Here is a 13275-nt window from a genome sequence, read left to right on the forward strand (position 1 = left end):
GTATTTAGCAATGTGCCCTTTGCATGGAGCAAACTTTTTGGAATCACAATAAGGTAAAAACAAAGTTAAGAGAATGGAGCCTGGGAGAGCTCAGTTACAGTATATAAAGAGCTTTTGCCTAAATCTGTAAATTATTCTAGTGAAGAAGCTTCTCTGTGCCAAGTCAGACAACCTCAAGGATGGAGCTGTTATTTACAGTGGTACCTCAGTTTAAGAACAGTCCTGTTTACAAACGATTTGGTTTACGAACTCCGCAAAACCGGAAGTAGTGTCCCAGTTTGAGAACTTTACCTCGGTCTAAGAATGGAATTCTAACGGTGGAAGGGTACTGGTGGCGGGAGGCCTCATTAGGGAAAGCGCACCTCGGTTTAAGAACAGTTTCGGTTTAAGAACGGACTTCCGGAACGTATTAAGTTCATAAACCAAAGTACCACTGTATTTCATAATTTCAGAAGCTCTTTGCCCACAGTTCCCTAAAGCCTTAAAATCATATTTAGTGAGGTTTTGATCAACAGTGATTAGTGTCTTGGACTTGAGCAAAAAAATAAACTTTAACTAGAAATTCTGTGCATCCTGTACAGATTCTTGCTTTACATTCTGAGCCCTTCAATTTGAACAAGCTTGTATGCTGAATAACATGTATATTCATCAGCAACATCACTGCAGTTGTAGAAGAGGGATGCAGAGGTGAGACACAATATGCTCCAATGCACAATCTGAGTTATGGATGCTTGGCAGGGCCCAACTTTGAAGGAGTTGTCTGCTTGAATCAATTTCAGTTCTGAGCCAGGATACGAGCCATCCCTTTGGCAAAAGTGTGATGGTATCAAGCATGGTATGCTTGATCATTAAGGGACCCAGGGAAGTGTCTTTCCTTTGTTTGTTAAATTATGCATTTTACCACAATCAAAGGACAGTCGTACCTTGGTTTTCAAACAGCTTAGTTCTCAAACGTTTTGGCTCCCAAACACCGCAAACCCATAAGTGACTGTTCAGGGGCCCCACTAGGGGGCGCATCAGAAGATGGCTGACAATAACATCTCTCCGACCCACACGAGGTAATTTGGAGGCTATGATGGGAGTAATTAGCCTCCCTACCCCCCCCCAGGATGGTGGGGGGGACTGCCCTTGCATGCTGTGCCTTATACCACCCCCGAATTTGTGGGGATGGGGGCACTAGGCACAAAGCCCTCCTGTGGGATTTCGGTGCTCCTGGACGCCGTCTCTGATCCGCGCCACTAGCTGCAATAACTTCAAAAGAAACAATTTGGATGAAGCGAATGCACATATTTCAAGGAAGGAGGGGGAGTAAAGACTGCTAACAGAAGAGATCGCTGATAAAACAAGACGCGTCGGAGGAACAAGTATAGATTATGAGAAGATACGCCAGGACTCGGTATGGTAAAGGGACTGATGAGGGAGGAGGAAAAAACTTTCCTTTCTTTCCTTATGTGATTAAACAAGAATCCCCCCCACCCACAAGTCAGAAATGTCGTTTTAAGGACTTAAGCTGTGGATTTAAGGCTGTGTGGAGATAAACTTTTGAACCAGAGCATGTTTTAAGAAGAGCGTGAAATGTATAAGGGCTTTGGAATGACGCAATTAAAAATACCGTCGCCATATTGGGAAGTTCTGTCGGAGGACTTAAGTCTGAGAGGAGAAATAGAGAAATAGAGCTGTTTTTATATTGTGGATGAAACTCCTCAGTGGGACTTAAGAACGACAGTTCTGTAATTAATGATGGAAAGAGCGCTGTTATCTATGAAGGCGATGATATATGGAAACCATCTCAATTTGAGGACTGGAAGAACGGAAAAATTCACACAGGATTATTATTGGTGTTTAACTTGACATCATGACATCAAAGTTTAGAATTATTAAAACTGTAGCCAAAGGTCTAAAGTGAATTGATTTAGATTGTATAGTACTCTGCTCTCCACAGTCCAGGTTTCCCTCAAGCATACAAGAAATGGTTATCATCCTTTTCCTCATAAGTCTGCCGGATGGCAGGTTGTAAGCAGTCCTGCCTTGGGGTAACTGCTTGCTAGGGACGAAGGTGGCACTGTGGTCTAAACTACTCAGCCTCTTGGGCTTGCCGATCAGAAGGTCGGTGGTTTGAATCCCCATGACAGGGTGAGCTCCCATTGCTCTGTCCCCGCTCTTGCCAACCTAGCAGTTCAAAAGCAGATAAATAGGTACTGCTGAGGCGGGAGTGTAAACGGCGTTTCCGTGCACTTTGGCTTCCATCACAGTGTCCGTTGCGCCATAAACGGTTTAGTCATGCTGGCCACATGACCCGGAAAGCTGTCTGCAGACAAACGCTGGCTCCCTTGGCCTGAAAAGCGAGATGAGCGTTGCAACCCCATAGTTGCCTTTGACTTAGCTGTCCAGGGGTCCTTTTAACTTACTGCTGCTATCCCACTGCCCAACTCCACGAAGCAGCACCAGCTGCAGCATGAACACAAGCTAAACTGTGCTCTGTAACCAATCAGGGGTTGGGAACAGGCTAGATGTGGGTTGTGGTTCTGTAAATTCTTTCTTATCTTCCCAAATTCATCCACCCACTAGTACTGCCTCTCCCCATCCTCATTTCTTTGAGGGTTGGTTTTTTGGGTCCTGTGTGAGGCTGCAACAGCAAGGAAGGGGAAATCCTGGGTTGCAATTAAAAACTGTTTGGTTAAGAGAGGTACCTCTTAGACCTCCAAGAATTGCAAAACAAAAACAAACAAAAACACCTCTTTGATAAAAGAGACAAAATACACACACACCCCAAAACACAGAAAGCACACACTTCCTGCCACCAAAGCACAGGGAAGCTGAAAGCAAATTTTGCTTCTCCATATCCTGGGTTTTGGTAATTAGGATCCCACATAATTAAAATGGACCCTCTTGAATTAGCATGATTTTTACATGGCTTCCCTCCCAACAATCATCCAAAAATTAAAGCTTGTATTAGCCTCCATAGCTTACACAGTAAAAATAAGAGAACTGGTGCTTGCCGATTCTCTCATTGTGCAAAAACACTGATTTGAAGTAGATTCTGGTTTTTTACAAGGGATTTCCACTTCCCAGCAACTGAAGCCCCACTACCACATCACACACGCAAAATTTCTGCAGGGAAAACAAGTGGAGTGTGCACCAGTTTGGCTGATACTGAATGGCAGCACTCAGAGCACTACCACCCAGCAGTGGTGAATGAATCCCCATTGGAGAAGGAAACAGTGGTTATGCAGAGTTGGGGGTCGCAGTCCCCCACCCCATCTTCAGTAGCTTCAAAGGTGGGAGAAATGCTGATCGCTATTGCGGTTCCCTGAGGGCAGCACTATTCTTGTCGTGGCAAGGGAAACACTCACAGCCTAAATGTATATACCTAGCTTTTTGCACTGGCAGAACTGGGGTGAAGATAATATAGCTTCACTAAAAGAACCCCAGAAAGATTTTTAAAGCAAATTCTAGCACTATACTAATACACCAGAAGCCCTGCTAGGATCAAAGGGAGGCCTATTCACTATTGTAACAAATTTTATTTTATTTAACATAATTTATATATTGCTTGACTGTAGAACCCAGAGTTAATAAGAGCAGAATTATGTATTTGTGCAATCTATGTGAAACAGGTGGTCTCTAAACAAGCGCAATTGGTGTGCTCAAATCTGTCCAGAATGAAAGCGGCATTATTTGATACCTGTGGCCTCCAGACTGGATATGGTGAACAAATACTCCTGCAGTACTGTAAATGTGGGTTAGTGGGATCATGCTAGAAATATAGTGTGTGTTGTGATACCTCCATCCAAACAACTCAACAAGTAATCAAACATGCATAGCAATTTCAAGCAGCCACCACGATTCCAAAGAGCCAAACTGCCCAACGTCCAGCTATCCTATAAAATACTGTCAGTTCAACTTTCTCCAACTTCACCAGTTCTGTGCTGGAGGTCTACACCAGGCATAGGCAAACTCGGCCCTCCAGATGTTTTGGGACTACAACTCCCATGAACCCTAACTAACAGGACCACTGCTCAGAGATGATGGGAATTGTAGTCCCAAAACATCTGGAGGGCCAAGTTTGCCTATGCCTGGTCTACGCCCAATAATTTTAAGAGGGTGTGTGTGCTTATTTAAAGACACATTCATGATGCAGTTTCCCAAAGTTTCAGAAGGAAAAAAGAGCACAATTATGAGAAGAATTTATTAGAGCCAACCCTTCTCAGCAACATCAAGACAGGCAGGTTGTGGATGCAAGAGCAAACCTTTGGCCCTTTGGTCACAGTTATCAAGTTTGATACAGAGGAAAGAGGCTCTTCCCATAGAAAATTGAGCCAATGTGGGGGTTAGCAGGCTATTTCTACTCAGGTATGGAGAGTTGCAGAGTAGCTGGAGGTGTGCAGGGGAATCATATAAGGATTGCAAGAGAAACCTACAATGGATACTGTCCTACACACAAAACTATGTGCAATTATAAACTAACATATCCCAAATATTTACACCTGAACAATGTTAATTTTTTCAGTTGTAGTTACCTCTTCTCCTACACTGGCATAGTTTGCCCCTAACACTAAGCCATAGTTTATTAAACTATGGTTTATCAATACAAAACTTAGTGTTAGGTGTGAAACTGCCCAGCAGATAAACTGTAGTTTGTTTACTGCCATCAAACCACAATCTGAAGCTGTAGTTTGCCATCTGCTAATGAATCATAGTTTGTTTGGTGCTACATGTGGATCCAGCATCCTTCCTTAACCATGGTTTATTTGATCACTCCACTCCAGATCCACACAAGGCTAAAAAAACCCACAAGGCAAGAGCAACTAGAAAGCAAAACAAACTATGGAGAAACAGGACATTATTTGATTGTCTGAGGGGCAACTCCTGGATTGATTGATTGATTGATTGATTGTTTATTTATTTATTTATTTATAAAGAATATTTGTATATACCAATATCCATAAAATAGTTTACAGTTGCCATATATAAAATGATACAATAAAAGCCACATTTAAAAAATGAAATCAGAGACCATCCCATAACTATTATGGAAAGATGTCTTCAGAGTTGCCTGCATAAGCCTGGTGGAAAACAAAAGTTTTCAGAAGGGGATTAAAGGTTGAAACAGAATACACCTGCTGAAGCTGTATTGGCAGGATATTCCACAGAACTATGCCAATGGCACTAAAAGCTCGATTTCTTGTTGCTGCTCAATGTGCCTCACCTTAGAGTTAAGCTGGGGTATAAGGGTTCATGCGATCCCTAAGGTACCCTAAACCTATGTTATTTAGAGCTTTGTAAATCAATACAGATTAAACAAACCATGGTTTAGCGTTATGTGCAAGCCAGGCCACAATCTCCTAATTATTTGCATCACTGCATATTTTACCTTCAGAGATTTCACTTTTGTCAGCAACAAGCATCACCCCCACCCTTCTTATAGCAACAAGCTAATTTTAAAGGGAAGGAGTTAATAATAAAAAAATGATTTCTTAACATAAGAGGAAGCAAATTAAAATTTTAGTAGTTAAACCTTGTAATGAACTTCAAGAACATTTTGTCTTCCATTATGACCCCACCACACACACAATCAATCATACCCTTTTACTCAGGTGTAGTTTCTGAGCTCTTGTTCTACATTCCTAAGCCGATGAACATTCTCAATTCATTCATAGTCTGTTGCTATATTTTTAAAGCTACATAAACAAATTTTCGCTACATCCTAAGCATGTTTCCTCAGAAGCATGTGTCATTGTTTTCAGTGGGACGTACTCTGAGATAAGTGTGCATTATGTCTTCAGCCTAATGCTAACATCCACAAAACCCAAGGCATTACCTCATCAGGACTAGGATTTCATTTTAATGATTAAATTCAGACCCTAAATCCAGTTTTCAATGTCAGGACAACAGGTCCCCCACATACAGACTCAGGAAATCGGGTTTAAAGAAACCTAAATCCTATAACCTCCCTTTTTAGAAATGAAAACAATTAACAGATATTGTCTCTTTGGAAGTATTATTGTCATTTACTCTAAGTACACATGCTACAAAAAAGGTAACATGCTGCTAAAAATGAAAACAAATGCTTTCAATACCACATGTTAACAACCAAACACATACATGTTTACTAAGAAGTTTCTTTTTATTCCAATGGAACTTACTTCCAGGTAACTGTGCACATGTTAGGCATGATCCTATACATACTAGCCCTGGAGCAATCTCACTGAATTCAATAGAAGTTACTACTAAGCATTCATCCACAAGTCTGCACTACAAGTGGATTATCACCTCGAATGAGTTTGTGCCAAAGATTTGCAGCACCATCTTAAACATGTTTACTGCTAAGGAAGCCCACCATGTACAATGGTACTTACTTCCTACTAAACGTCCTTAGGACTGTAGCCACAGAAATATAGGTAATATATTAAAGAATAGATTTCTACGTGAATTGTGGCAATACATAACATTTCACAAGAAGGACAACTCTACGTTTTCCTTTTCGGTGTTCCTTAAGAGTCAGCGTGGTATACAGTCAGTGGTTAGAGCGCTGGGCTAGCACTTGAGAGACCTGGGTTCAAACCCTCCCTCAATGGCTAAAGTACTCCCAACACTAGCCTACCTCACGGAGTTGTTGTGAGGATAAAATGGGGAGAAGGTTGAGCTCCTAAGGAGTGAAGCTGATGACAACAACCCAGACAGGAAGAAGCTCTGCCCATCACCATCACCCCTTACCGAGACAGCAGCGCCAGCTTCTGCTCCAGCATCATCTCCAACTTCTGGGCCTGCTTGGAGAGCCAGTGATCCACCCCGTGCAGCCGGTAGCACGTCTCTAGCATCAGCCGGAAATCGGCCACGAAATCCGCGATCCCTTTGTACTGGCCGGAGGAAAACTTCTCTTCCATCTTCAGCAACCACATCCCAGAGAGCGGCGGCGGCGGAGGATCTTGGCTGGACGGATCCTGGGAAGAAGAAGAGGAGGAGGAGGAGGAGCCGGCCGATCCACTTTGCAGCCCCCCTTCAGCCTCCTGCTGGCTTCCTCCGAAAGGTCTCAGGAAAGGAGCTGTCAGGGGCCGGTGCTTTTCCAGCAGGAACTCGCTCAGGATCCGGCGCGCCTGCTGCAGCTCCGGGCTCAGGCTCTGCTCCCAGCCGCCGGCCCCTTCTCCTCCGGCCGCTTCTTGGAGCGGGCACCCAACCGGCGCCGGGTCCGCTGCAGCCGCGTCCTCCGGAGGCTCCATGCCGCCTTCCTCTTCTTCTTCCTCCTCGCCGCCGCCTTCCTCCTCCTCCTCCTCTTGGCCCTCGGGCTGCGCCAGGTTCATGCCCCGCCGCCGCCGGCCCTGACGCCGAGGCTGCCGGCGACGGGCATCCGACGGACTCCCCGCTTCTCCTCGCTTAGGCCGGCCGCCGCCGCCGCTACTCTGTGCCCGGCATGAAGCCCCTCACGGCGGGGTATATACAGGGCTGCCCACCTGTGGCGGCAGGTGGCGGCAGCAGCAGCCGCGCTCCCCGGCCTCGGACCCCGGAGAGGAGGAGGAGGAGAAGGAAGGCGGCCGGGGAAGCCGCCGCCGCCGCCGCCGACACCGCCCCCCTCTTGCCCGGCGTGTGGGACCTGCTGCCGGGCTGCCCCCTTCCGCTGGAAGCCGGCGGAGGCGAGGCCTGCTGCTTCCCCTCACGGCGCTCGAGCGCGCGCGGCGTTCGCTGAGGGACGCGGCCGAAGCCGGTCGCGCTGTCAGTTAAGCGGGAGCGGGGAGGGGGGGGCGGCTGCTGCTGCGGCTGCCAGACCTGAGCTGTCCCCTCCCCCCCGCCACAGACAAGAGGCAGAAAGGGTGGGGGAAAGGGAAAAAGAGTGGCCTCTTGAGGAAACTGCGCATGCGTGGCGGATCCAGGCTGCGCGTTTTGTTTTGGACGCCAGCTGCGGTGCTTCGTCATCAAGGAGCGACGGAGGGGAAGGAGGGGGCGGGCAGGCAGGCAGGCGGTAGAGTAGCACTGCGCATGTCCGCTCTGGGTCATTTAATGGGAGCTCACGGAGAAGCGGCTGGGCTCGTCGTACGTGTATTAAGATTCACGTGGAAAATGCAACAGAGATCTCTTCGACAGGGGTTGCATGCGGCTGGTTGTTTTTGGGTTTGAGTTCCAATAGGCTCTCTGCAATTTCGGAGGTGGTTGTTCCGTGCCGTCTTCAATAGTTGGATTGGGAGGGAAGGGTACTTGTCATCAAAGTCCGTCGACTTGGGATCTTGGGGTTTTTTTGCACCCATTGCAGTCTTGCGATGGGGAGAAATGGGGGGCAGAGTCACGTTGCGTTTGCGGGAAGGTTTTGAGGAATGTGCAGAAGTGTGTCGTTTTTGGGAGCGCGATTAGCTCCTTGTCCAGTAGGTGGTGGTCGCAGCTTTGTGCAGCTTTGCCACGCAGCAGCAGATTATTCACTCATGTTTCAAGACTTTCTTGGTAGAAAACCCGATTGATATCGGTAGGATGTCTTCAGAGTAGACGCTATTAGGATTGTGGTGGCAGTGGAAGAGTTATTTATGCCGGGAACTGAAAGATGTATCAGTGTAGTCCATATCATATTTAGTGTTTAGCTGAATATGTTTGTTTATTTAGAGGTAAAAAGGTGTGGGTTAAACCACAGAACCTAGGACTTGCCGATCAGAAGGTTGCGGTTCGAATCTCCACGACGGGGTGAGCTCCCATTGCTCGGTCCCTGCTCCTGCCAACCTAGCAGTTCAAAAGCACGTCAAAGTGCAAGTAGATAAATAGATACCGCGCCAGCGGGAAGGTAAATGGAGTTTCCATGTGCTGCTCTGGTTCGCCAGAAGCGGTTTAGTCATGCTGGCCACATGACCCGGAAGCTGTACGCCGGCTCCCTTGGCCAATAAAGCAAGATGTGCGCCTCAACCCCAGAGTTGGTCATGACTCGACCTAATGGTCAGGGGTCCCTTTAAAAAGGTAAAGGACCCCTAACCATTAAGTCCAGTCGCGAACAACTCTGGGGTTGCAGTGCTCATCACACTTTACTGGCTGAGGGAGCCGACGTTTGTCCACAGACAAAAGTTTTTCCAGGTCATGTGGCCAGCATGACTAAGCCGCATCTGGCGAAACCAGAGCAGCACATGGAAATGGCGTTTACCTTCCCGCCAGAGCGGTACCTATTTATCTACTTGCACTTTGACTTGCTTTCGAACTGCTAGGTTCGATTAGCAGCTGTTTTTCTAGAAAAGGAGGTGCCAGTACTCACCATGAACACCTCCCTCGTTCACTTAGAATGGCAGTGTTGCCCACCTGAGAGGTGCCGGAACTGAGTTCCAGTGAGCTCCTGCTGAAGAAATGCCCTGGGTAATAGGCTGCAAAGAATCATAAAACTTAAACTCCCTTCATATAAGTGTATCAGCACACACTCCACCCTAGCTTTGCTACATGTAACAATACATAATATTGTATGTTAACTGCTCCACAACTTTGATTTGTTTATCCGAATTCTTGCCCACTTTCAGTAAAACCTCAAATCAATATTTATTTTTAAAATTGTCTACCCTGCCCCTCCTCCCAAAGGAAGTGGAGAATGGTAAACACCAAAAAAGGGGACGACACAGTTTTCAACAACATTATGAATGTTCAAATATGCTCACAAGTAAGCTTGGCATAAAAAAAAACCCTTATTAAAATTGGGTAAGAATCAAGAGCAGCACAATTAAAGCCTGACAGAATAACAAACTAAAGGTGCCTGTAAAAAAAAGGGGGGGTTCTTTAGTTGAAAGCAAAATCTCATAATGGTTGTCATCAGCTATATCTGAAGGCTTGGGTGCACCCATAAAGGGGAATCCATAACAGTTTCCTATACACCTAGAATATCCTACGTTTGACATTCTGGTCTGCCAGTATTTATGGTTGCCCTTGAACCTACCACTCTTTAAGTCTTCCCCATGTGCTAGAGCAGTGTTCCCCAACCTTGGGCCTCCAGCTGTTTTTGGACTACAACTCCCATCATCCCTCGCTAGCAAGACCAGTGGTCAAGGATGATGGGAATTGTAGTCCAAAAAACAGCTGGAGGCCCAAGGTTGGGGAACACTGTGCTAGAGTACTTGGAGAAGTGGGTGATCTTTCTCACTTTGTTGGTCTTTGCAAAAGACAAGTTGTGTGCTAATATAAAGCCATTGGGGCAGTCACTGGGAGACTCGGAGCATGGTGTCATTATATTGATGATGCTCAGTTCTATTTATCTGTTACATCTGAATCAAGTATGGTCATGAGGGTCCTAGACCAGTTTCAGATTACAATGGGAGGCTAGATAAGGCCCAAAAAACTTGAACTCAATTCCAGGAAGAGACCCTGTTGGCAAGTGGTTGTCAGATCCAGGAAGTGATTTATCATTTGTTCTGGGTGAGGTTGCACTCTTACTGGAGGACACACTCTCTTATATTGCACACACACACACACACACACACAGCTCTATACAAAGTTAATGACACCCTTTAAGTTGAAGACACTCTTTGAGCTAGGATCTAAGTAATAAAAGCTGACTTTAAATGTGGGATTAATTACAGTTGAAGGAAAATTGCCCAGAGAACTCGAGCAAGCCAAACTGTGAGCACTGAACCTGCTTAAATCTGTGATTAAACTCTGCTTGTGTCACACTGTTTGCATAGGGCTCTTAATCACAAGATACTATCTCATGGGCATAATCATGCTATTTCCCAAAAAAATTACATCACTGTTCCAGAAGATTGAAATGGACACACTGTGTGATTCTGTAGTTTTGCAAGAAATTCATGCTTCTGCCAGAATATACACACGCTTCCCATCTGTTCTCCAGAAGATAACTTTTGAAGAGAAGCAAAATAAACGAGGACAGAAGACCAAGGCTGAAGAAGGACAAGCATAACAGCAATTAACATGCACTTTGAAATAGGTGGGTGTTTTTGGGAAAACAACCTCATAAGCCAAGTTAGGGCACAAGGTGGGCATAATTTTACCTGCAGGCTGGAGATTCTTGATCTAAATGTATGGAATTTGAATAGTCCTAACAATACAGCTCCTATATAATCAAATCCAAAAGGTTGACTTGAAGTTGCTCTTATGTTTGACATTGCAAAAATACAAATGTGTGATCTAATGTCTCCCCAACCCACTCAATTTCCTCATTCCAAAACACATAGCCATGCTTTCCCTTGACTCACAGGATGCTGGTTATGTTGAAAGGTCCGTTAGAGAGGGGTTCGGAAGAGAGAGTCTTACTTTCTTGTAGCAAAGTTAAACACAATGGCAATTACTCCAAGTATACCTGCCCTCATCCCACTTAAAAAAAAAATCCCCACAAAAATACTTAGGCTAGAATAAATCACACTTAGCTTGGCAAATAGGTGAATATTTTCCTTACAAAATTTCCAGAAGTTACAGCAAACAAGTATCCATCCACTGGTAGTAAATCAAAGAAGAAAGGTTCCAAGTGACATAAAAAGAAAAAGAACTTGGTTTCCTTACAAGAAGGATCTTGCAATCTTTGGATTAGCAAAGAGATTCCTTTTCGAGAGATTCAGCTCACTTGCAGGAAGCCATGGCCCCATGACTTTTTGCTTGTTCTAGAAAGCCCCAAAAAGGGTGGGGGCAGAGGCTGCTGAAAGCCTGCTGAGAGCCCAAGGCAACTTGAGCTTAGGTTGACCTTTTCTCGCAAGTGTGAGTCAGTAACTATATTACTAAAAGCTCATGTGTAGAAACTTCAGCCAGAGGATACTCTTCTGAATAGCAAGCAAAGATCAGGTCTTTCCTGTAGATTGATATTTTCGTAGGATGCTGCATAATAAGAAGTGGATTACAATATCAGAGTTTTGGAGAATTTTGGTTACATTTTTTCAGTTTATTTTTTCATTATATTTGTGAGATCCTTGCTATTCTGTCGCACAAACTGAGAAATGGCCCTCTTTCTAGACCAGGCGTCCTCAAACTTGGCCCTCCAGATGTTTTGAGACTACAATTCCCATCATCCCTGACCACTGGTCCTGCTAGCTAGGGATCATGGGAGTTGTAGGCCAAAAACACCTGGAGGGCCGAGTTTGAGGAAGCCTGTTCTAGACTTTGCATGACTTGGCTATTTGACAGGAAACAATGGACATTCTAGTGGGCTTGTCCAAGTATTTAGAATCTGGGATTGCTGCCAAGGTTTGGGTCAACTGGGTTCTCCTCCCCCACCCCAGTTTCACAGTATATGCCAGGACAACTGTTTGGGGGCATGGCAGAGCTGTTTTCAGGATTTGGGGATGTCTGAAATAGCACTACCTGTCCGTATGTTTTTTCTCCATCCCTATAATGTTACTCAGTAGCTCCATTCATATCTTGGGTGGTATCCACTAACGTTTTCTCGGAGCAGACTCATTGACATTAATGAGGACAACAAATTTAGTCATTAATCTCAATAGGTCTGGCAAGCTGGCACAATCCCTCCCCTTCTCTTGTGCATTTGGTGAACAGGTAGGTATTTTTCAAAAAGGGCTTCAGAATTCTTGGCCTAGGTAAACAACATTTAATTGCTTTGGAATTCTTTAGCTTTTAATTCTGCATGTTCATGGTTAAAATCTCTCTGAGGCTGAAGCAAGCGGAGGCTATCACTAGAGAAAGGGAGCTGTCTACCCAGCCTGTTCCATAGCCGCCTGCACTCTTTGCTTCCAAAGAAGCTGGCCTTTTTCCACAGCTGGCCAGCAGTGAGAGGCCAGCTGGGCTCCACGAACTACCAGTTAGTTTCTGGGATCAATTCAAAGTTCTGGTTTTGACCTATGAAGCCTTAAGCAGCTTAGAACCTCAAGAACAGGCTCTCCATTTGTTGTTGTTTAGTCGTTTAGTCGTGTCCGACTCTTCGTGACCCCATGGACCAGAGCACGCCAGGCACTCCTGTCTTCCACTGCCTCCCGCAGTTTGGTCAGACTCATGTTTGTAGCTTCGAGAACACTGTCCAACCATCTCATCAGCCTCTCCATAGCAACCCCCGAAGACTACAATTGTCATCTCCCTTGATTTGAAGGGTTTCAGGTATTTGTGGCCTTCTCTAGTGGATCTTACAGGATCTGTAAGACCTGTCTATTCTCTTTTAGTTTCTTTATTGGTTGTTTGTTATACTTGGTTTTAGTGCTTTTTTGTTTTTGTACGTTGCCTGGGTCACTTACCAGCATTTGAATTTATTTATATGCGTTTTTGTCGCCGCCAAGTTATTTTGGTGGTTTTTGCTAGTTTGGATAAATGTAACTGTGATAATCCATGTGATGAAAGATGGTTTACAAATTGAATAAACAAAAACTAAATGAA

The 13275-nt window shown here is 45.1% G+C and overlaps 1 protein-coding gene and 1 long non-coding RNA gene across 3 annotated transcripts in view; one reads left to right on the plus strand and one right to left on the minus strand.

Moving 5' to 3' along the window:
* The window catches only part of BRD10 (bromodomain containing 10), a 39257-nt gene extending 31436 nt beyond the window's left edge, over positions 1–7821 (minus strand). For both annotated transcript variants that reach the window (XM_082204489.1, XM_082204488.1), the window contains exon 1: positions 6718–7821. In XM_082204489.1, coding sequence (XP_082060615.1) covers positions 6718–7301 — 584 coding nt within the window. In that variant the 5' untranslated portion in view covers positions 7302–7821. The remainder of the gene's footprint in view (positions 1–6717) is intronic.
* Positions 7822–7970: 149 nt separating this feature from the next.
* Positions 7971–13275, plus strand: LOC309522472. Its single transcript, XR_014215110.1, has 2 exons — positions 7971–8028; positions 10796–13275. It is a non-coding gene; the product is annotated as an uncharacterized lncRNA (long non-coding RNA).

This window comes from Podarcis vaucheri (genome assembly GCF_965113315.1).
Source record: "Podarcis vaucheri genome assembly, chromosome: 17".
Classification (NCBI taxonomy): domain Eukaryota; kingdom Metazoa; phylum Chordata; class Lepidosauria; order Squamata; family Lacertidae; genus Podarcis; species Podarcis vaucheri.